A 25844-nucleotide genomic window follows, 5' to 3' on the forward strand; every position below is an offset into this window, starting at 1 on the left:
GTTACTGAAGGAGCAATTCAATAGGGCCAGACAGGTGGCCTTTTGTCACTGGTGGTTTATTGCTTGCGGCAGAATTGTTCCTCAGGCCTAACAGAAGTACAGTAGAATTGTGAATTCATTTCCTCACATTTAAGGCCTAATACTATTGGGGGTTCAACTTAGCGTCCTGAAAGAACATGGTCAGTCGGTGTATAGTTATGTCACTACTGTACTTCATGTATTTCAAATGATGAAAAAAAAAAACTATCTGAATCTAAAAAGTCGCTATATACAGAATGTGTTTCTTTTACAGAATTCTTTCTGACAAAAAGGCATGTTAAATCCACCCTACCAAATCCCGAATAAGTGCAGCCAAGCAAGAGCCACACTAAGCACAGAACTGAACATTGCATTGTGTAAGGGTGCAAAAGTGCTGATGTGTTTATACAACACTACATGAGCTGCTCAATTGTACGCACATCCTCCAGTGTACACAGGCTTGTTCATATAAGAGAATGTCTATTATTTCAGTTGTCTCTCAGGATGACTTGTTGAAAAACAAAACCTCATTGTTACAGAACAGCTCATATCAGCTTTGTGTTGGGTATTCCTTTGTTTTGAGACAACCCCTCCGCTGATTCTGTTTCAATCCACTGAATCCCCTCCCCTGACGCTGTTTAGATCCATTGCAGCCCCACCTTCGGCTCTGTTTAGATCCACTGAACCCCAAACTTCAACTAGATCCACTGAACCCCAACCTTCAACTTTATTTAGAGCCACTGAACCCCAACCTTCGACTGCTTGGAACCACTGAACTCTCATCTCTAACTCGGTTTACATCTAATGAACTCCCACCTTTGTCTCGGTTTAGATCCACTGAACCCCCACCTCTTACTCTGTCTTGATTCATTGAAGCCCCACCTCCGATTCAGTTTAGATTTACTGAACTCCCACCTTTCACACTGTTCAGATCCATTGAACCCCACCTTCCGACTCTGTTTAGATCCATTGAACCCCACCTCCGACTCTGTTTAGATCCATTGAACACCACCTCCGACTCCGTTTATATCCATTGAACCCCCACCTCTGACTCTGTCTTTATTCGTTGAACCCCCACCTCCGTTTCAGTTTAGATCCACTGAACCCCCACCTTTTACACTGTTCAGATTCATTGAACCCAACCTCCAACTCTGTTTAGATCCATTAAACCCCCACCTCTGACTCTATTTAGATCCATTAAACCCCCACCTCTGACTCTGTTTAGATCCATTGAACCCCACCTCTGACTCTGTTTAGATCCATATGCTAGCCATTTAGTGCCACAAATAATAAAACATGAGAAAAATTAGATGAAAGCAAAATGTTTGTGTTCTTCAATCTTTAGACAACACACCCTTTTTGCCTACTGTTTTTTTTTTTATATAAGCACATGGTGACATATAGTAGTGGCTTCCTTTCTGTGCTTAGGGAGCCACAGTTGGCATGAACAACGTATCTCAGTGCTGTTGATCAATGCAAACCGATCAAAGATATACCGTTCTGGCTGATCGACTTAAGATTGTTTGAATCCAATCAAAATTGAGTCTAAATTGATCGGGAAGAGAAGTTATGTTCTATTTTATTAATTGTTCTGATTGAATCAATTGAATATTTGTGTGGCCACCATTATGCACAGTTATTACCCCTGTGATATGTGTCCCACTGGGGAGATTTCCACTCCCTTCCTCTCTCATAGCCATTCCCTACTATTCTTTTTCTGGTGAAAAAAATGTGAAAAAATGTGGGATTTTCTTTCACTTTTAATATCATAATGAAAGTCACCAGGACAAATAGAGAGGGGATCTAGACAACAATCAAAACATGACAGGGGTTCTAATTCCTCTACAGTCACTCTATCCAAAAAAAAACAAAAAATGGCTGCAGTTGAATTTTAACATTGGAATAGTTGAATTCTCACATAAGCCTAATTGTGACTGGTTCTCTAAGTCGTCATAACTGCAACACTCAGCTCCGTGGATGCAGGTGGCTGGATTGTGTTTGAAAGAAATTGGCTAATCAAGGTGTGTATATTATCCCACCCCATGCATGGCCTCCTCCCTTCATTATAAATACAAACATGTTTTATAGCATTCCAGTTCCTACCCCTCCCTGCTCAGCTCTGCTACAACCTTCTGCTTTGTGTTGTCCAAGCTGCGTTCAGCTATTGTACGCTCAGTAACCACAGGAATCAGACGATATGTACCCCAAACCCACAGACCCCTCTGGCTGACGAATGCCAAGGGAAGTTTCCTGTTTGTTTTACAAAGAGTTATATTTTTATTTTTTTTACGTTTTTAAAATGAATACAAACAAACAGCATGCACTTCCGCCTAGCAGCACTAGGGTTTCAGGTTCGAATCCTAACTACGACACCACCTGCCTGGAGTTTGCATGTTCTCCCTGTGTCTACGTGGGTTTCCTCCCACACTCCAAAGACATGCTGGTAGGTTAATTGTATCTTATCTAAATTGACCCTAGTGTATTCATGTATGAATGTGAGTCAGGGATCTTAGATTTTAAGCTCCTATAAGTTAGGGACATGTGAATGTACAATATATATGTGAAGTGCTGCATAAATGGACAGCGCTATATAAGTACCTGTAAAAATAAAAGCACAGTAAAAAAGTGCAAATAGTCTAGTACAGAAAGGCACATCCCATTGGGAACTACAGTGTCACAGTTGCATATATCGATGATAGATCAAAATTGCTACCAATGAATGCACATGGAGATAAGAACCAAAGAGAACAATGAAGTGCAATGGTCAATGAAGGAAGATCTTTGCCATTGATAGCCAACACTTTAAAGCAGTGGTCTCAAACTGGTGGCCCTCCAGCTGTCAGTTTTAGACTCCCGCTTTAAAGCCTGGAACACACAGGCCAAATTGCCATATATATATATATATATATATATATATATATATATATATATATATATCTCAGCAGTGGTGTACGAGTGGGGGGCGGGCAGCCCCAGGTGACAGGCCGGCGCCTCCCCCCCCGTGTCTGTAGGGGGTGATAGAGGGGTGGGTTTAGGCAGCGGCGCGGTGACAGGGCAGGTTAGAGCACAGGGAGGCGAGCTGCAGTGGCATTGCAAAGGGAAGGGTGAAGGCCGCACCCGGATGACACCCGCCAGAGGGGTGACACCCACCGGCAGGGCCCAGGGCAACACCACTGCACCAACGATCCCCTTCTCTAATGGCCACGGGCTGTCTGAGCGGCTCTAAGTAGTCCCAGGCAGAGTGAAGCCCCTCCTCTCTGTTTATCTCTACACAGGGGGAGGGGACCTGCTGTGCATGTCCCTTGCTGATCTGAGGTACATTATGGGTCTGACTGTACTGAAGGGGGGGTCTGTACTGAAGGGGGGTCTGCACTGAATGGGGAGTCTGCACTGAATGGGGGGGTCTGTACTGAATGGGGGGTTTGTACCGAAAGGGGGGGTCTGTACTGAAGGGGGGGTCTGTACTTTGGGAGGGGGGTCTGTACTGATCAGAGGGGTCTGACTTTATGGAGGGGTGTCTGTATTGTGGGGGGACTATAGTTGGTGGAGGGGGGTGATGCCACTGTATATCAGTACTGTGTGTAAGGACCCCAAGAGGGGCTATTACTTTGTCCTATAGTATTTGGGTTTTGTTGATATGCTATTTTTAGTGATACTGGGCACAGAAGACATAGGATTATTAGCGGCTATAACAGCTGCTAGCAATAATCGCAAGATAATCCATCATGCTAGTGGTGGTACCCAAGTTAATCAATCGATCAACTTGGTACATACAGCCTGCCCATTAACGGTTGAAATTTCAGCCGAGATTCGAACCATGTATGGCTGGCCTAAGTCACTATTCTTAGGAACCACATTGTAATTCCAGCTTAGGCACAAAAGACAAATATAATTCCTCCAGCAGCCCTGATTAATGACAAAAAATCCCTATAGAAAACATTTACATTGGGGTGGATTTAAAGTGCACTTTGCAAATGCAGTTACACTCTGCAAGTGCAGTTGCCCCAGAGCTTAGTAAATGAGGGGGAGCTTTACTTTGCCAAGAACATCCATTCACATAAGGAAAATAATAAAACAGAATTTTTGCTTGCACATGACTGGATGATGGAAGTTACATATTACATAGGTGAGGTTGAAAAAAGGCACAAGTCCATCAAGTCCATCCTATGTGTGTGATTATATGTCAGCAGAGCTTCCCCCTCATTTCCTTAGCTCCAGAGCAACTGCACTTGCAGAATGCAATCTATTTTTTTGCCTTTAGTAAATCAACCTCATTGTGTTCACATAAAAGTAAAAAACTGTTCAGATGCTGTACTCAAACACCAACTGAAAATAAAACAAAGCCTGACAACGGAGCCAGGAAGTGAGTAGTCAAAATATGAGTTTGAATCAAGTGTAAAGTAAAGAACACATTTTCAGTCTGATTGTGGCCTGAATGCTGAGATGTAAATAAGCTTGTAATACTTTTAGTAACCTGGCGGTATGATTCAGCCTGGATTTAGGTGCTGAAAGCGGTACAATTATTTTGCATGGAAATTTGGCGTCTTATATTGTAGTCCTGTAATTCTTAGGAATAACTCTCTTAAATATGTTCAAACCAGAGTCTAGCAGACATCCCGGGTATGATAAAGTTTATAATATAATATAATAAAGAATAATAAAAAAATATTCAATAATGTATTCAAATCCTAAAACACTGAAAAAGGGACAGTTTTTGGTTGCTATGGACAATCTACAAATTCCAGGCAGAAAAAACAGTATTTATAATATAAAAGTGCATGCAGGGCACTGCACAGACCACTAGGGACAAAGGGGGTGTGTCATTTTGTAATACAGCACTGTAATCTTACAGATTACAGTGCTGTGTGTGTTTTATGTACTTTTACTTTTTTTAATTTGCGGCCGTTCTCCGATCCCGTGCGCCGTAACGCCGCAGGGAACGGAGCTCGGCGGCATTTGGCACTGTAAATCGAGCGGAGGACAGCTCGATCACACAGCACGGAGGACATCGCTGGATCCAGGGGACAAGGTAAGTTAGTCTCACTGTGTCCTCCCCTGCATCCAGCAAAGCGATCCCGAGTCTGGCTCGGGGTTACCGCTCCTATCAGTATATTCCTACCCCGAGCCAGACTCTGGATTACTGCTAGGGGGGTTAATCAGTAATTCCTGGAGGCTAATATCCCACAGTCAGGGAAGAAACTAAAAGCTAAAATGAGACTAGATTGTCCAACAGGATCAGCCTCCAGAACACTTCTCAAAATTAAAAAATAAAAGATTAAAAAAGTTGTAAACGCAGAAATTTTTTTTATCTTAATGTATTCTATGCAATACGATAAAAAACCTTTTGTGTGTAGCAGCCTCCCTAGCACCCCCTAATTACTTACCTGAGCCCCTTCTCTCACCTTCGATGTCCACAAATGTCTAAGCCGTCCAGGACACTCCTCCTGATTGACTGAGACACAGCAGCGGCGCCATTGGCACCTGAGGCTGTCAATTAAAGACAGTCAGCCAATCACAGAATAGATGGGGCGGGCCGGGTTGGGACTCCATCTCTGAATGGACACACAGGGCTGTAAGGCTCCAGTGCCCCCATAGGAAGCTACTGATTGTGGGGGCACTCGATAGGCAGAAGATGCCAGGAGCAGCAAAGAGGGACCCAAGAAGAGGAGAATCTGGGCTGCTCTGTGCAAAACCAACTGCACAGAGGAGGTAAGTATAATATGTTTGTTATTTTTTTATTTATTTTTTTAAAGGAGAATTTAAGACTCATTCACATCTATGTATTGTGGTATGGTAAAATGCACATTTCATTGTATATTATCAATGTGCAATAAAGTATGCACCACTGACTAGTGATTAGGAAAAAATAAAAATATGAATGTTACAATAAAAAAATTCACTCAAAATTTTACTAGTTTATACCCAGCTTTTACACAGTGGGGGTTATTTACAAAAGGCAAATCCACTTTGCACTACAAGTGCACTTGAAAGTGCAGTCACTGTAAATCTGAGGGGTAGATCAGAAATGAGGGGAAGCTCTGCTGATTTTATCATCCAATCATGTGAAAACTAAAATGCTGTTTTTTTATTTTCCTTGCATGTCCCCCTCGGATCTACAGCGACTTTACTTCCAAGTGCACTTTCAGTGCAATTTCAAGCGCACTTGCAGTGCACTTGTAGTGTGCAAAGTGGATTTGCCTTTCAGAAATAACCCCCACAGTGAGGTTATCAAACGAATGATATATTTTTTTGCATGCTATTGAAAATGAAGATTAAATTCTCATATGACAGAACAAAAATTCATAAGTGATGTAATGTATTGTATTTGTGTTGTATTTTTGGACAAAAACTGTACTGATTAAAAGAAAAACCTATTATCATCATTATTATACAGGTTGTATATAGTGCTAACAGTTTGTGCAGCACTTTAAAACATGAGGGCAGACAGTACAATTACAATACAATTCAATACAGGAGGAATCAGGGGGCCCTGCTTGTTAGTACTACTTGACCCTCCCGCCTAGATTGTAAGCTCTAAGTACTAAGTACTAAGTAGTCAAAGGTAATAAGTGTAAGAGATGAGCTGATGGAGAAAATAGGCTTCTCTGAAGAGAAGGGTTTTCAGGGAGCGTCTAAAAGTAAACAGATTAGGAGATATTCAGGCAGCTAGGTGTAGGGAGTACCATAGGATAGGAGAGGCTCAGGAAAAGTTCTGGAGGCGAGCATGGGAAGAGGTAAAGAGGGAGCTAGAGATCAGGAGGTCTTGGGAGGAACACAGAGAACGAGTGGGTTAACTTAGATTCAAGTGAACTTTGCCATAGACTTCTATGGAGGCTTTGTAGACGCTTCATAGCACAACTAAAGCAACATGGGGTATCATTTTTGAAGCAAAGCCAAAGCAAAGCAAGGTGTAAACAGGACTGTAAGCTAACCATTTTATTTTAGTGACAGGAGCTTTGACTGGCGTTCAGAGAGCTTTAACAAAGCATGTCCGAAGCCTTATTTTGAAGCAAGTGTAAATGAGCCCTTAATGTGTGCTGAAGCCTAAGCAAGTGTAAATGAGCCCTTACTGTAGTATATAATGTAAAAGGTGTGAGTTTCTGTAAACCAATTGTGTCACATAACTTCCTATGGTGCCGATCAGCGCTTGCCGATAAGCGGTCTTCCCCGCCACGAGCACTGCAGAGGAAGGGGAGCCCAAGACCCCCCTTGCTGACAGCTGGCAGAAGAGGATAGCAGCGGGGGATCAGTGAGATCAGAGGAGAGCAGCGGGGGATCAGTTGACTAAATTATATTACAGAAACACACACCTTTTACATTATATAATACTGTAATAGAGTGGATCCCAGAAGTTTACAAACACTTTAAACTTGGGCTTATTTTCGGGGTAGGGCTTATATTGCAACCCTCCCCGAAAATCACAGTAGGTCTTATTTTCAGGGTAGGTCTTACTTTCAGGGAAACACGGTATCAGATGAACTTTCGTGATCGGCTCTCAAAGGCTGTGCACTAATGATCAGATTATCGGAAGGTTAATTCGAAAGCAGTATTTTTTGTACAATTTTCTGATCATGTGTACAGGCCTTTAGTCATTCTTTACTGACTAAAGGCCTGTTGAGGTTGAAAGACAGAGGGTCAGTATGACCTCCAGGCAATTAGTATTTTCAGGATAAGAAACTAGCAATGGCACCCTCCATTTTTTTTCTGGGAAGCTTTCCTATTAAAACCTCTCTTTGTTAACGTTGAAACCACAAAGCACAAAAACACAGAAAAAATGAATAAATCAATTAAATGAAAGTAAAATAAATGAAAAAGAGGAAACATTTAGCCTGCTTGCACCAGGAAACAAGATAAAATGTTTGAATGTGTCACACAGATCCATACTGGGTTCCTGATGTCAGTAAATAAATGACTACTAGCTGAATGCCTCGTGTTGCCCATACAAGCTGACTTCCTGCACTACATTGCTTGTCATTTGATCAAATAAATTTGAGCTAGCCAAGGCTTTTCAAGACCAGTTACTATACAAACATTGCAAGACAACACCTCTATGGAAATTTACATTTACCAAGTCATTTTGTGTTTATATTATACTCCTTACTGGACAAATATGAGTGTCCTATTGCCCCTGCTTTAAGTATGTCCATGTGGAAGCTAATTGAGGAAAATGACATTAGACCTTCATTTTAAAAATGGAGGTTATAGAATAAAAAATAATGATTTGGTGCTATAGGCAACAATCATATATTTCCACTGCCCCGCTCCAGCTTTCAAGTCTTTTATCTCTGGACTGCAGTTGGCAAATGTATGGGCTGCAGATGGATGAGATATCCATTGGGAAAGGGGTCATTCGGTTATATTACGCAGCTAATTAGGGTAACAGCTGCAGGAATCACCTTGTGTATAACAGTCCTATTGTGTGTGCAGTGCAGGATTATTGGTCTGTCTATGAGACGAGGTCCAGCGCATAGATCTTGTAAAAGGATGTGCTTAAAGAAGATATCAGATGTCCTACACATGGAGTCAAATCTCCATACCATACCAACAACTCACAGTGTAGCTGTGTACAGGAAAACAATGACCACACAAACTCAGACTGGATTGTTCACACCTTTTATATTTTCTTGTTATGCAGAAATCAGCCTACATTAGGCGACCTATTTCTAAAACATTTGTTGGATGAATGTCACACACATTAATGCAAGGTGCACACATTCTGCCCATCATTTTTGTAATAGATTAATTACTATGATCATCGCCAAAATGCGCCATTGTTTTTTTTTTAATACCTCAATGAGAAAACATACTGCATTTTGACTACTAAAAGTTGATGATCATAGGAATTAATCTAATACAGAGATTAAAGTGGTTGTAAACCTCAGACGTGAAAGATGAACAACGCATATCTCTCTATAGCAGGGGTCTCAAACTGGTGGCCCCCCAGCAAGTCCCATGAGGCATGGCAAGGATGACCATTACAAGCATGACTCCCACAGGCAGAGGCATGATGGGACTTGTAGTTTCGCAATAGCTGGAGGGCCACCAGTTTGAGATCCCTGCTCTATAGTGTGTACTTGTATCACTAAAGATCGCAAGGGGGGTTATTTACGAAAGGTATTTCCACTTTGCACTGAAAGTGCACTTGGAAGTGCACTCGCTCTAAATCTAAGGGGTAGATCTGAAATGAGGGGAAGCTCTGCTGATTTTATCATCCAATCATGTGCAAGCTAAAATGCTGTTTTTTATTTTCCTTGCATGTCCCCCTCGGATCTACAGCGACTTTACTTCCAAGTGCACTTTCAGGGCAAAGTTGATTTTCAAAGTTGCGTTCACGTACGACAAAAATGTTGTAGTCTGCACATCCAGCTTTTGTCTGATGAAAAACAAGAATCAGCTGTCAAAAGCACCATACTAACGATCCGAAAATCGGCAGATCGTTAGGTGGATGAAATTTTATTTCCGATTTTCGTGTCGTGTGTATGGGCCTTAACTTCAGTTCTCCGCCACCTGTTTTTTGACAACTCAGACAAACTTGTATAAATTATGTACTTTGAAAGACTATAGAGAAAAGGAAACTGCAGATAAAAAAAAGGTACAACTTATGTAGTAGTATTTGTTTCATCTCTGTATTGGGATTGGCAGGAAATTTGGGATTTAGTGCCCTGCCGCTATATGTATGAGTCCACAGCGGCCTGAGGTTCTGTGCTGAGAGCATGCTGACCAAGCTGTCTCTGGCAGCTGTCTGCCATGGCTTCTGATTGAGAGCGAGCAGGACGGGCTCCAATTTTGTAAGAACCAACCACAGCAATCATATGATAGAGGAGCTGTGCCGCCTCCTGGTATTAAAGCCCACTTAAAGGGCTGCTGGGAGACAGTGTTAAGAAAATTGTATATTTTTACACATATTTTGGGAACGCGAAAAAACAGCTCCTACATGGCAAGAGGCTAAAAACTCTTATTAACAGCTTGGTTGGCAAACAGGTCAATTTAAAACCCATTCTATTGCATGTATTAATAGTGAGGGAGGGGGCACAATTCTTGATCCTTGCCCTGGACGCTGGACAACCCTATCCCCGTACTTACTACCTGACTTGCCTTTATTTTTGGTAAATTGAATACATACTATATGTGTAGTCACTCACTGAACCATTGCCCTACATTGGAAATCAACAACCATTCCATTCTAACAAATGATAGCAAGATTAGCTGATATTATGTTAAAGGAAAAAATTCACTCTACATAGCTGTAGATGGCTATTTGATTCTAAATCGGATGCGTGGTTCTTATAAAGACTTCCAAATGATGCTTTATCATCATAATCTTGAATTTGAACATTTTAATTATGTAATCGTTATTTTTTTTCTACATGCAGTACCTTATTGTTGAGTCATTGCAGTTACCTTTCTCTTTTTTACATGTGATACTTATACCTACTTTGTACCTTATTTTATTATTTTCTCCCCCTTTTTTTTAGATATATACTTGAATATATATCTTTGAGATATAACAAAATAATATATATTATGCAGTGGTGTCACTGGGGGGGGCAAAGGGGGCCATGGCCCCCCAAACATTATACTGTGCCCCCATGTTATTATGTTATGGTGTACACTGCTAAGAATCACAAGAAATATTTAGAGAATTTTGGGTGGGGTGGATGTACTATTCATCAGAGATACCAGATTATTGAGTATATCCTCTTTTAAACCTCATGGAAACCTATTTGTATTTTTTGAACCAGATGTTCATCATGATTTACCCCCACTTTTTAAACTTTACAATACCTGGGTGATAGTAGGTAATGCCTTCTTCTTACTCTTTTTCTTCCATCCCTTTTAATCCTCCTTTTTCTTTTGGTTCTCTGGGGTATTCCAGGTAATGAGCTACCATCTTTTCTCTTCACTCTATTTATATGTACTTTGGCATATGATGTAGTTTCAGAAGCACTTTGTTTACTAAGCTTTGTCTACTCGTTATGTACATGTCATGCTGTACGCTGTATGTTCCCAGAGAACAATTGAAATTGTACATAAAGTGACTGTAAATGATCACTTTGTAAAACAATCCATTCAGTTTACAATAGAAATTAAATGCAAAACATTTGTGTATAGATATTAAAAAACAACATTATAAATACCTTGTCTTCCCTTTTTTTATTAGTGATCACATTCCTTCTGTTCTGAGCTGGGGGGAGGAGAAGCAGCAGCACACTTAGCTTTTCAGTGAATGGCTGTGCAGTGGGGGGGGGGGGGGGGGTGTCAGGACAAGTCTGACCATTGGAGGAGAGCACACAGAGTTCCCAGCATAGCTAGAAAACTGACCACAATGTGCTCTCCTGCTTAGCGTGGACAGTTGTTCATAGGAAAGCAAGCGTACTGACAGGAACACCAGGGATTTCACACAAAGGAAGCAATACAAAGAGATAAGAAATATAAAGTGTTGGGGTAACAAATGCTTAAAGTGGTTGTAAACCCTTACAAACCATTTTGACCTACAGGTAAGCCTAGATTAAGGCTTACCTGTAGGTCCAAGAAATATCTCCTAAACCTACATGGTTTAGGAGATATTTACAAAAAGAGAGGCACCGCTGTCTACGGCGCATGCGCCGTAGACAGCGGTGCGCAGGCGCACTATCGCCGTTAGCAGCATGTCGCTGCTAACGGTGATATGCAGTTAGTGGCGGCTCCCGTGCACATGCGCGGTAGTGACATCATTGCTGCTCCGGCGCTGTGGGTGGCCGGAGCAGCGATACCCGGAAGAAGATGGAAGCTCCGGACTACAGGGGACAGCGGTGACATTGCTGGCTCCTGTGTTAGGTAAGTGACACATAATGGGCTACTATGCGATGCATAGTAGCCCATTATGCTTTACCTTTGCAGGGAAACAAAGAAGTAAACCCATCAGGGTTTACTTCCTCTTTAAAAAGTTTTGTTCCTTTTCTATGGTTTGAAAATCAATAAAACGTAATTATACAAACAAACAAAAAAAAAGAATATATAATATATTATGAATATGCACCGATTGTATGCTATTTCCTGGATGTACTATGCTTGTTACTTCTCATTTTGTTATATAAACTACTCTTCATAAAAGTTTGTAAACAAAAAAGAAAAAGAAAAGAAAAGATATATAAACAAAAAATAAATAAACAAAATGTGGGTTTTATAAATTGTGGAGGGGCAAAGGGTTCCAAGGTTGGGAGTGAGGCTGGGTTCACACTGGTGGGCTGTGCAAGATCGCATGTGATGGAGGCTCTTTACCATGTGATCAGCCGTGTCCAATCATGGCTGATCACGATGTAAACAGGAAGAGCCATTGATTGGCTTTTCCTCACTCGCGTCTGACAGACACGAGTAGAGGAGAGTCGATTGGCTGCTCTCCTGACAGGGGGGTCTGTGCTGATTGTTTATTAGCACTGTCACCCCTCGGATGGCCACCCAGAATCACCAGGATGCTGCCAGGACCACCAAGGATGTCACCACACTGGACCACCAAGTATGCGACCCTAGACCACCAGGGAAATGCCAATCAGTGCCCATCCCCAATGCCTGCCAGTGCCATCAGTGATGCCTATCAATGTCATCTATCAGTGCCGCATATCAGTGTCCATCAGTGCCACGAATCAGTGCCCAGCAGTGCCGCCTATCAGTGCTACCCATAAGTACCCATCAGTGCAGTCTTTCAGTGCCCATCAGTGTCGCCTATCAGAGCCCACCAGTGCCACCCATGAGTGCCCATCAGTGGTGCATATCAGTACCACCCATCAGTGCCTATTGTCAGTGCCCATAGTCAGTGGCCATCGGTGCCGCCTTATCAGTGCCCATCAGTGAAAGAGAACATGTACTTATTTACAAAATTTTATAACAGAAACAAAAGAAAAACTTTTTTGTTTCAAAATTTTCGGTCTTTTTGTTTGTTTAGTAAAAAATAAAAACCCCAGAGGTGATTAAATACCACCAAAAGAAAGCTCTATTTGCGGTAACAAAGTGTAGCATGACCGCGCAATTGTCATTTAAACAGCGACAGCGCTGAAAGCTGAAAATTGGCTTGGGCAGTAAGGGGGTGTAAGTGGCTGGTATTGAAACAGTTAAAGGAACAACACGTCAGCTGAAAATTTCCATATTGACTACCTTTCCCGGTGTCTGATCCCAAAAAACATCCAATTTGATCTCAAATAAGAAATAGAAATGCCATGTACTGATTAATATAAAAAAGGGACGGGCATCTTAGGAGCCATCCCATCACAGTGACGGCCTTTGTGGGAGGCAGGAGGGGTGATAATGTGCAATGCAGAAAATAGAAGACAATATGAGGCATAAGGGTTGTCATTTGGGATTTCCTCCCATAAGACATGACTATGGTAATAGTAGGGGCTATCTTCTACAATAGCCCCCCATCCACCCATGATCCAGGGAGAAAGGATGCTGATAGGATGGGATCAGCTCCATGTTCCCCCATCTACATCCTGTACAGGATCCTGCACCTGCTCTCCTGTGACCTTGACAAAAGCGGCCAGCACAAAATGTCAGCTCTGCGGCCAAGCAGATCCATGACTCACCCAGGTCGGACTGCTCTATGGAGGAGGCTTGGCTGGTGACCAGCACGGCTCCGAAGCCCTCGTCATTCTCGATGCCGGCGATCTCGCTCTCTTGTTGGGCCAGGAAAGCGGCAGCTGGGTCTTCTTCTGTCTCTGCTGGGGCCCCGGCACTCTCCGAGGAGGAGAAGAAGCCGAAATCGTCAGACATGTTTACCGAGATGTGATCCTTCCCGTTCTCTGTGTGTGTCACCTGCTGGATCTACAGATCGGGCCAGATCCTAACAGGAGGTCCGAGCCATTCCCAGTCTATACAGCACCCAGCCCTGTGACTACTGATCTCCCATCAAGAGGCAGGACTATGACATCAGGACTGACACCTCCAACACCAGGCCGCCAGGTGGCGTTCTTCTCTTCTCCAGGACTATCCTGTGCCCAGAGAGAATAGGGCTGTGTCATGCAGTATAGGCATAGGAGGCATCACAGGGCCTGCAACAAGATTATTCCTACTGAGATAATGTGCTGCCTTCCAAAATCTCACATCCTCAGCCTTCTTCTTCTTCTGGAGCCTAATGCCGCGTACACACGATGGGACTTTCCGGCGGACATAGAATCCGTCGGAAACAATTCGATCGTGTGTGGGCTCCAGCGGACCTTTTTTTTCCCAAAAGTCAGATGGACCTAGAAATAAAACGTATTTCAAATCTATCCGACAGACTAAAAATCGGGAAAACAGTCTGTGTGCTGGTCTGACAGACCAAATACGACGCAAGGGCAGCTATTGGCTACTGGCTATTGAACTTCCTTGTTTAGTCCCGTTTATGTCATCATGTTCAAAACAAACAGACTTTCAAACTGACTTAGCCCAGTCGTGTGTGGCCAAGTCCGTTTCATTCAGAAAGTCCGTCGGACCTCCGCCGAACATCTGTCGGGAAGACCATCTGACCTAGTCTGCCGTAAAGTCCGGTCATATGTACGCGGCATTACTGTTGCTTATCCAGACATACCAAGTCAGACGTCCCAACCTGAAAAAACTAATTTTAGGGAGGTGGCAAACTAATTTCAGGGAGGTAGCGCTTCCTGCCCTCCAGGGCCATCTTTAATATTGATTGGACCCTGGGCAAAACCTTTCTTGCCCCCCCCCCCCAATGCAGTTTTTCTCTCCACCTGCTCTGAGACATAAAATAAATAGCAGCTAGACTCAAAATCAGTTTACGGAATCAGATCAGGCAGCTATTGCGATTGGTTGCCAGAGGTTACAGTGTATCATTACCGCTCACTGACTGGTTGCTAGAGGTTACAGCACACATTACGGCTCACTGATTAGTTACTAGAGGTTACAGCACATGATTTCTGCTTGTTGACTGGTTGCTAGAGATTACTGTGGATATGACCTCAGGGGGGCATGATATACATATCAATGCTGCCGGCCACTGCAATTCACATATGAATTAGATTTTTTACATTTTTTTATTGGATATGTTTTATAGCAAAAAGTAAAAATATATATATATATTTTTTTTAATTTGTCACTCTTTTTTTTTGTTTCTAGCACAAAAAATAAAAAACGCAGAGGTGATCAAATACCACCAAAAGAAAGCTCTACTTGTGGGAAAAAAGGACATACATTTTATTTTGGTATATTATTATTATTAATATTATTATTCAGGATTTATATAGCGCCAACAGTTTGCGCAGCGCTTATCATCACACGACCACACAATTTTCAGTTAACCACTTCAGCCCCCCGAACCATTTGGCTGGCCAAAGACCAGACCACTTTTTGGGATTCGGCACTGCATCGCTTTAACTGACAATTGCACGGTCGTGCGACGTGGCTCCCAAACAAAATTGACGTCCTTTTTTTCCCATAGTTAGAGCTTTCTTTTGTGGTATTTGATCACTTCTGTGGTTTTTATTTTTTGTGCTATAAACAAAACAAATTATATTTTTTTTTTCCTCAGTTTAGGCTGATACATATTCTTCTACATATTTTTGGTAAAAAAAATTGCAATAAGCGTATATTGATTGGTTTGCGCAAAAGTTATAGCATCTACAAAATAGCTGATCGTTTTATGGCTTTTTTATTTATTTATTTTACTAGTAATTGCGGCGATCAGAGATTTTTTTATCATGACTGCGACATTTTGGCAGACACGTCGGACAATTTTGATACATTTTTGGGACCATTTGGCATTAATACAGTGATCAGTGCGATTAAAATTGCATTGATTACTGTAAAAATTTCACGGGCAGTGAAGGGGTTAATATGTATCCTAGGGATTGTTCTAACTGAAGGTGGGAGAGGACTGTGCAGGGAAACTAACAGATCACTGTCCATACTCTGTATGAACAGACGATCTGTCAGTTCACTGCTCAGAGAACCGGAAACTGTGTGTTTACACACACAGCTTCCGGTTCTCCGTGTGCCCCGAGCGATCGTGGGAGCCGGTGGCAATCAAGACCGCCGGGCACTCCCATCGGCTCGGGGAGTGACCAGGGCCTCTGGCAGTGCGCAAGCGCCCCCTAGTGGCCGTTTATGCTACCGGCATAGCATAACGACAATTCGCACAGCTGAGCCATGCTGCAGTACAACTGCATGGCTGGTCGGCAAGTGGTTAAAGTAACGCAGTGTTGTATCGCAAAAAAATGTCCTGGTCATGAAGGGGGTAAAACCTTCTGGGGCTGAAGTGGTAATGCAAAACGGTCCTTTTTTTGCTTTTTGGTTCAATAGACTTTAATGGAGAAGCTGCAGAAAGGCTCCATTCACACCTATGCATGTTGCTTTTGTTTTTGTGCTTTTTGTTGTGTTTTCCACGTTTTTGGACATGTGTTTTTGATGCGTTTTTATTTGGCCAATTTGTTGGGCAGATTAAATAATGCAAAACGAGTTAAAAACTTGATAAAAAAACACACTGCATGCTTTTCTGCAGCATCTCCATTGAACTCTATTGAACCAAAAAAGCGAAACAAAAAAAGTAGCATTTCACGTTTAAAGTGGTTGTATGCTCAATTTTTTAACTTTTACCTACAGGAAAGCCTATAATAAGGCTTACCTGTAGGTAAAAAAAATATCTCCTAAACCTGCACGGTTTAGGAGATATTCCCCTCGGTATGCGCCGCTGACTGCAGCGGCGCATGCGCACAAGGGGGTTCTCGCCGTGAAAATCCGGCAGCGGCCGACCGGCCGGACTGAAGTCTCCCGCGCGCATGCGCGGGAGTGACCATATCGCGGCTCCGGCCACTCACAGTGCCAGAGCCGCGATACCCGGAAGAAACGCCGAGGGAGCATGTCAGCTCCCTCGGCGTGGATCGGGCCAGATGTCGGGGCCTCGTTCTAAGGTAAGTATTTCATAATGAGCTAGTATGCGGTGCATACTAGCTCATTATGCCTTTTGCTTTGCAGGTTTAAAAAAAAATAAAAAAAAATTGCGGGTTTACTACCGCTTTAAAAAAAGTCCCTAACCCTTTTCAAAAAAGAAGAGGCACAAAAATGCATTAATGTGAACTTGTTCCAAAGGGACCTATGTTAAAAAACATGTCCTCCGTTTCTGCAAGAAAGCATGAAAAAAACGCATTGGTGTGAATGGAGCCAAAAGCATGTAGCACATTTTTGCCACGATTTGTGTTTTTGAATCTGCCTCACAACAAATTGGCCCAAAAAAAAGCATAACAAATGCAAAACGCATGAAATTAAAAATGTAAAACGCACCACAAAAAGCACCGCAGAAACAATCAAAAGCAAACTTCATAGATGTGGCCCGAGCCTTGAGGGGGCGTGCATAACAATGTAGCATGTTTGCATTTTCATGCAGCGGGCATACATAGATCATCGAATTTCAACCAAACACAGCAGCCATCAGCACAGGGAATATTCTTTCATGATAAGCACGGCTCCTAGTAATGTTTTTTTTTTTTTTATTATTCACAAAACTTTGATTTTAAATTATTGTGATCATGCATAAATGGATCCATAGTATATATTTATTTCTGCTGGTGATGGGAAAATGTGTAGCCAATAATTATATACAGTAGAACTGTTTTCCAAAAAATTGCAAGCCTGTGTAAAAATTAATATTTTTATATTTGTATTGCAAATAAGGAAAAACAGTTAGTGTCGGTTCACACTGGGGCAATTTGTCAGACGACTTAGTCGTCTGACAAGTCGTGCTCTATTCAGTGCAAAGGAGCCGTTCTAATAGGAGCGACTAAAGTCGCTCCGACTTAGAAAAGGGTTCCTGCATTACTTGGAGGTGACTTCGGAGTAGCTTGCATTGACTTCTATTAAAGAAGTCCTTTGCAAGCTGCGCTGAAGTTGCACTGTGCGGGGCGGCTTCAGAGTCGGGCGACTTTAAAGCCACCCCAGTGTGAAGTGAAATGGATATTTTGATGATAGGCAACTCCTATCCTCATATTGATTAGTGGTTCCAAATTAATAACTACTGCAGTAGGGAACAGACACAAAAGATACGCTCAGCATCTTTCCAAATAACCGTTCTCCTTTATTATGACGCATGTGAAGGTTTTTATACACATGATTACGTAGATATCACATTAATATTACAATTGTACGTTTATGGTAACAAGGGGCGTTACATAGGCAGGCTTATTCTAATCAGAACTCGAAAGAATGCAAAACATGTACTGAAAACATTATTAGTGCCGTGTGCACAGTGAGGGCATCGTGCAATACATATATAATAGAAAACAATTTATATACAGAACCTACAAATTTCCATTACAGAAGCAAGCCTAACAAGTTTTTTTTTTTTTTTTTGCAACTTGTGTTCACTGTTCCCTGCACAGCCAGTTAGAATGTTTGCCCAGCTGACTCACTAAAGGGGATTTAGGTCCCTCTTGTATACCAACTGAAGCAGAGCATTGTAAATAAAATACTTGAAAAAGTTTATTACATATATATATATATATATATATATATATATATATATATATATATGTAATAAACTTTTTCAAGTATTTTATTTACAATGCTCTGCTTCAGTTGGTATACAGTACCGTCAAAGTCCAATATAGCCTCCCCATTCCAATTTTCTCTTCATATTGTCGGGAAGAAGGCAACAAATACTATTGTTATGGCATTCCTCTACACATCTCTCCTATGTTAGAATGTGAATAAATACCATATAAATATGAAGTGCTTAAAAGTAAACCAGTACTCTAAATGAACCTACTGTATATACAAATATATATTATTATTATTATACAGGATTTATATAGCGCCAACAGTTTGCGCAGAGCTTTACAATCTAGAGGGGGGACCGGACAATTACAATACAGAAGTACATAAATATTTCATACACCTTAAATAATAAATCCACATAGACATTTAACAGGCTCTGTGCCCAAATGCAGTTGTGATCTTGATAAGGCAAGCTTAAATGTGCTGTTTCCATGCAGGTGTGAAAATGCTCCCCCTCCAAAACCGCACTTGCCAAAATGTAAGATCCCTTTAGGTCAGATAGAGATTTGCAAAGGTAACTCCTCTGGTTGTTAGCAGCAAATAAGGGCTCCTCCTCTTTTAAAAAAAAGTAGTAGATGGGAGGAAGAAATACCCAAAGGGGCCTTCCAAATCTTGGACAAAGTGTCTGGTACAACATCCTAATGTCATGTACACACTGTCAGACTTTCCGGCATAAAAGGTCAGACGGAATCATTTCATCGGATAATCCGATCGTGTGTTCATCTGACTTTTTCTTTTGAAAATTCTGACGGACCTAGAAATAGAACATGTTTTAAATCTTTACGACGGAATCAATTCCTATCGGGAAAACCATTCGTGTGTATGCTGTTCCGACGGACCAAAAGCTACGCAAGGGCAGCTATTGGCTACTGGCCAATGAACTTCCTTTTACTAATCTCGTCGTACGTGCTGTACGTCACCGCGTTCTTAACGATCGGACTTTGGTGTGATTGTGTATACGCACAACAGTTTCAGCGTTCCGCTGAAGGTTTTTCCTCTTCAAAGGTTTTTCTGACGGAGTTCCGACAGCGTTCTGCTGTCGGAACTCCGTCAGAAAAACCTTCGAAGTTTAGTCTGACGGGAAAACCGGTCGTGTGTATAAGGCCGCGTACACACGGGCGGACTGTTCGCCCAACTTTGTCCGCTGAACAGTGTTTGGGCGGACAGTCCGCTCGTGTGTGGGCTTTCAGCGGACAGTTTCAGCGGACAGTTGGACGGACAAGGTTTTTTTCCGAATTTCCGAAAAACTGTCCGCTGAAACCTTGTTTGAGCGAACAGTCCGCCCGTGTGTAGGCTTGTTCGTCAAACAAAGTTGCGCGCATGCTCAGAAAGGATTTTCACGCCGAAAGCTATAATGCAGTGTATAGGACGTCGTATTTTTCGTCCCGTCGTACGTGCCGTTCACGTCATCGCGCACGGTTTCAGCAAACTGTTCGTCCGTCGTGTGTGGCCATGTCCGTCCATGCTAAGTTTGAGCGGACTGTTTGCCGAAACTGTTGGACGGACAAAGTTGGGCGAACAGTCCGCGCGTGTGTACGCGGCCTAAGAGGCATAAGAGAAATTTGTACAAAAAAACCCCCTAGAAACTAAATGAACGCCTTAAGTATGATAAAATATCAAATATTTATTATACAAAGATTAAAAACATGTAAACAGTGAAAAGACTCATACAGTGGGGAAAATAATTATTTGATCCCCTGCAGATTTTGCCCACATACAAAGAAGTGAAGGGTCTATAATTTTTAGCATATTTTAAATGATAGAAACAGAACATCAACCAAAAATCAAGAAAAAAAACCATGATATAAATGTTATAAATTGAGTTGCAGTTCAGTGAATTAAATACTTGATCCCCAAGCAAAGCATGACTTAGTACTTGGTGAAGAAACCATTATTGGCAAGCACAGAGGTAAGACGTTTCTTGCAGTTAGTTACCAGGTTTGCATACATCTCAGGAGGGATTTTGGTCCAACTTTTCTTTACAGATCGGAAAAAACAAATCGAAACGGTTAACGCTGCACTGCATAATCGATATGTTATTGCAAAAAATAAATCAAATATCTTTAAATAAAGCTGCCAGCACCAAAAGTCCTAAATACAAAACTTTAAAACAGTGGAAAATATGGGGTGGGTGCAGCGCTAATAAATTAATCTAAATTGTGAAATTCAGAAAATAAAAAATGAATTCAAAAATATTCAGAAGTGGTGAATAACCTGAAATTAAAAAACTAAAAAGCAGAGTCCACATGGTGAAATTCAGAAAAAAAAATACAATTATTTAAAAGGTGTTTAGAAATGGTGAAAAATCTAAATTAAAAGTGAAAGACTAAAGCAGAGTCCCAATTGCTCAAATTGAGAAACTGCATGTACAATGTTACGTTTGAATGATATCAAACCTATTTCAATAATATCAAACTAAATAGATATCATAATAATATGCTCTGAGTGCAGAATAAATTAGTGATGTGACACCAAAAAAAATCTTTACAGATCTTCTGTAAATCCTTAAGGTTTCTTGCCTGTGGTTTGGCAACTCGATTACAGGTTCTTCTATACATTTTCTATAGGATTAAGGTCTGGAGACTGGCTAGGCCACTCCATGACCTTAATGTGCTTTGGTGTATGTTTTGGGTCATTGTCATGCTAGAAGGCCCATCTTCAGAGTTATGGCTAAGGTTAAATCATCCCAGATTTAACATTAAATGGCCCCGCCCATAGGCCCCACAATGCGGCAAAGTCAACCTGTACCTTTAACAGAGAAACAGCCCCAAAGCATAATGTTTCCACCTCCGTGATTCTTGAGACCATCCTTGTTGCTTTGGCAGTATGTTTTGGGTCATTGTCATGCTAGAAGGCCCATATTCAGAGTTCTGGCTAAGGTTAAATCATCCCAGATTTGACAATAAATTTCCCCGCCCATAGGCCTCTCAATGTGGCAAAGTCAACTTGTACCTTTAGCAGAGAAACAGCCCCAAAGCATCATGTTTCCACCTCCGTGCTTGACTGTAGGGATGGTGTTCTTAGGGTCATAGTCAGCCTTTTTCTTCCTCCAAACACCGAGAGTCGTGTTATAGCCAAAGAGCTCAATTTTGTTGTCATCACAGCACTTTCTCTGCCATGGATTGAAATTCTGCAGCACCCGCAAGACCCCCCTCCTCAAGAAGGCACATGTACTTGTCTTTGAGGCTTCAACCGTGGCATATGGTGACACATTGGACATATGCCTGACAAACTGTCCTATCTGTTATAAAAGTTGACAACGACTGGTCATAGTACTATTGTGTTTCTTTGTATGCTTATTTATACTTATATGATAGGTATGTAGACAGGCCCAGATTTTCTTCCCTTTGCCGCCCCGAGGCTGGGTCCTTCAATGCACACACACACACAACACCATTCTCGTCCTTTATCGATGACTGCTACAATAGATCAATTAAAAACATATCTCCACACAGGAGAACACTGAAAATACCTGGCTTTAATTGTACAGACTGAAAATACTCTGTAATGCAGAAAATGCCTTTTAAAGATTATAGCAGTAAGAAACTCCCTACAATTTTTTAATTCCAACTTTTCTTTTGGCAAACTCATCGATAATATCTTTGTAGGACAGAGTATTTAAAAGTTCTGACTCAATGGCAAGTAAAGCTAAATTGTTCAGTCTTTCTTGACCCAAAGATGATCGATAATGCTGCCACTGTGCCCATTAAACGCTGCCACTGTGCCCATTAAATGCTGCCACTGTGCCAATTAAACACTGCCACACTGCCATCAAACGCTGTAAGTGTGCCCATCATATGCTGCCAGTGTGCCCATCAAATGCAGCCAGTTTGCACATTAAATTTTAAAACTTTGAACTTTTATAGATCTACACAACCGGTGCGGGAGCTGGAGAGGAGAAAGAAGACCTACCTTGTCCTCCTGGCCAGCTCAGTTGCAAATCTGATCAATTCCTCCACACTGTTGCTGCTAGTTTCATTTGACCCCACTCCAATCTGCACCACAGTCAGACTCCTCCTACTGAGGCCTCTGTTCCTCCGTGTCCGATCACGCTTGCTTGCAGGCAGCATAGCAAGGGGCGGGGCCAGAATGTCAGTGGAGCTCAAGGCCCCGCCCACGGCCAGCTCCTAAAAAGCAGCACTGGCACTGTATGTGTGTTGGCTGTCTGATGACTGTCTGACAGACAGTGGGGATTTTCAGTGGGCATGCGGCCCTGCCCCTGCACCACTGCCACCCCGAGGCCTGGCCTCATGGCCTTGTGGGAAATCTGGCCCTGTATGTAGAGCATCTATTCCATCTGGTGCAAGAAGCTATATTGAATAGCCTTTGTACTGAAGTTGACAATCATATATATTTTTTATTAGTATAGAGCTTGGCTGTAGTGTTCTTCCTGATGAAGAGGGCAGTGGCCCATGAAACACGTCAAAGTCACAGCAAGCAACCCATCATCCGATTATAGAAGGGATGATGAGGAAACTACCATAGAGTATCATACAACGCTTTGCACTTGTGTGATGTTTGTATTGGTATATGAGTCTTTTCACTGTTTACATGGCATTAATCTTTGCATAATAAATATTTGATATTTTTTTCATACTTAAAGCGGTACTGTTAAAGTCTTTAATTTTGTTTCTAGTTTCTATTTCCTTTTTTGTGGTGAAGGGCTCCTGCTCCTCACTCCCTTTATCAATCTTCCATTATTTAGAAACCAGGGCCGGATGGAATGAAATGAACAAAAAGCAAGCTTCCATACCATTATACCATTGATTTTTATTATAAAAAAGTATAAATATGCACATGCAACATACAGTATTAGATGTATGGGGCTTTAAGAAATGGCTGGGATGCTCTACACTCCCCAGACAAGAACCGAAAGTACTGCAATGACGTAAATGGCTCCCAACGCATTTCATCAAAGTGACATCATCAGGAGTAGCCTTAAAAAGCTAAATATACCTTGCTTCTCTGCACAGCCGGGCAGACAACACCTTTGTTTTATGGTTTAGATTTGCACTTTCTTACGTCACCCCCTCCCCGCCATCTCCAGCCTGGGCATAAGATAATTAATCTTTATCATCACACTTCTGTTATATTTTTCAGTGAACAGGCAGGTAACATAGGAAGCTGATCTAGAATGCTGTGGGTTTATCTTCCTGGCTGTGCAGTGTGGAAGCATTATATGAATCACAAGACTGGCAGAACAAAATTACAAAAACAGTCCCCATGAAAGTACACTTCAAGCTGTCTGCCTGTGGTTTAGAAATCTGTTGTCAGATGTTGATTATCCCATAGACAAAAAGCAGCAGAGCGTGGATTATCAACCGATGAAATGTTTTATAATTTGTATAGACTCACTCATTAAATATTTACTGCACTTAATAAGCAAGTGAGTCTGGTTTGCCACCAGACTTATAAACTGCTGTGTTCAAGCAGCCCCAAAAAAATTCAGTGTATTAAAGATCAGTAGAAGTAGTTATTATTCTGCATGCTCCCACTTAGAAGAGAAGTATAGGAATTTTTAATTTAATCATACTTACCTAGGTGGATGCAGCATCGGTGTGATGCTGCATCTGTCCCCTGCCGGCTCTAAGGCTGGGTTCACACTGCTGCGGGTGGAAGATCCGAATGTGATTCGCACCGCACTGCAGTGCAAATCACATCCGATCTCTGTAGCGATGCGAGTTCAGCCATACAGATAGTATGGCTGAATTCGCATCGCACCCGCCGCAAACTCGCACGGGACCCTTTTTTTGGTCCGCAGCAGAATCGGATCGCATGGGTGTTCACACCATGTGATCCGATTCCTGTCCGAGTGTGCAGATCGCACTGCGATATGCGGACGGATCTGGGGGTGTCATTAACATTTCATTGACACTCCCAGCAGTCCGCATAGGGCAGTGTGAACTGCCGGCGGGAGGCATGTGATGCGGGAAAACGCCGCGGATTCGCGGTGTTCCCGCATCGCTATGGTGTGAACCTAGCCTAAGGCTGAGAACCAAGTGATCAAACATCGCAGATCGTTCGTTTCTCAGTGCTCCTTGAGCAGAGAGCTGCTGACTGTCAGTCACTGACATCTGCTCTGCCCCCCCCCCCCCCCCCCCGGCGCGCGCTCACTGGAGTGCTGGGCTGGGGAAGGGGGCGGGAGCGGCCGGCTCTCAGGCTCTCAGAGACTTGCTGAAAGTCTGAGCAGGGTGCCGGTCCAGGCACGTGGGTGGATTCCGACCATATGGTCGCCTCTGTGATGGGTCGCAGGAGTGCAAAACAATCTGCACTTCTGTGATCCACATGAGAAGTACAGCCAAACAAGCTTTGGCTGTACTCCTCCTTTAACATCATTGCACTAATATTTTTGTTGGGGGGGGGGGCATCTCCTGACACCTCCAGCACTCTCACTCTCAGATGAAAATTAGCTTTTGGAATACTGATATCATGCATCCCAAAAGGCCCTGGAGTCCTCTACAGCAGGGGTTGCCAACTAGTGGTCTATGGACCACTGATGACCCACAAGAAAATTTTGGTGGACCCCAGGGGTTCTGCCGCAAATCAACCTTTTGCAGCCCAACATTGTGTCCAATGTTTTTCTCAAAGCACGCTCACAATCAATACTGTCATCAGAGGAATGGGAGTAGATCGAGCTGGGCTGACTCTGCCAGTCAGTGTTGTAGATTAGTAGTGTGTGGTCAGAGGGAAAGAATTTGTTTCCAGAGGTTCATGCCCAGTCTGGAAAATAGTGGTGATGAGCCCTGTTAGGGTTTGGGCTGCTACCTCGGTGTGCGTCCTTATGGTCGACTCTGCGTTTAATGTAGAAAAAATTAGGATAAAGGAGCATGTGGTGATCAAAGAGGTAAGTAATTTATATTTTATTTGAACTTTCAGCAATAAAAATAGTCCAATGCATTTCGGGGGACTAAAGACTCCCCCAGTTCATTCATCAGGGCTGCTAGCAAACATAGTTGTGGGATGATCCTGGTGGAGCGTGCCTTTGGCACATGGATCTGGACTGTTAGAAGTCCTCAGCACTGGCTGTGTGTTCAAAGGCAGCCTCTTGCTGAAACTTCAAATAAAATAGCATTTACTTACCTCTTTGGTCACCGGGCGCTCCTTTATCCTCATTTCTTCTACTGTCATCGGGCATTGAGATCCGATGCCTCCTCTGCAAGTGTGAACGGGAGGGGACGGGAGTAGTGCGGATGGTGGGTGGTGAAGAAGAAGGGGACTTCCAATGGCAGTGCTGATCACAGACTGTGGGAGAGAGCACAGAGCTTGAGAACATGGCTGGATAAGGAAGAGAGATCCAATGAGGAGTCTGT

General features: G+C 42.5%; 1 protein-coding gene across 2 annotated transcripts in view; it reads right to left on the reverse strand.

Annotated features, from left to right (window-relative positions):
* The window catches only part of CLTB (clathrin light chain B), a 53320-nt gene extending 39393 nt beyond the window's left edge, over nt 1-13927 (reverse strand). Inside the window, exon 1 of one of the 2 annotated variants that reach the window (XM_077472389.1) lies at nt 13578-13927. In XM_077472389.1, the coding sequence (XP_077328515.1) occupies nt 13578-13764 (187 nt within the window). In that variant the 5' untranslated portion in view covers nt 13765-13927. The remainder of the gene's footprint in view (nt 1-13577) is intronic. The other variant, XM_077472390.1, reaches the window with a different exon arrangement.
* Nucleotides 13928-25844: the final 11917 nt, after the last annotated feature.

The sequence above is a fragment of the Lithobates pipiens genome, unplaced genomic scaffold (assembly GCF_037356315.1).
Source record: "Lithobates pipiens isolate NorthernLeopardFrog02 unplaced genomic scaffold, aLitPip1_a1.2 Scaffold_8, whole genome shotgun sequence".
In the NCBI taxonomy this organism is placed as follows: Eukaryota; Metazoa; Chordata; class Amphibia; order Anura; family Ranidae; genus Lithobates; species Lithobates pipiens.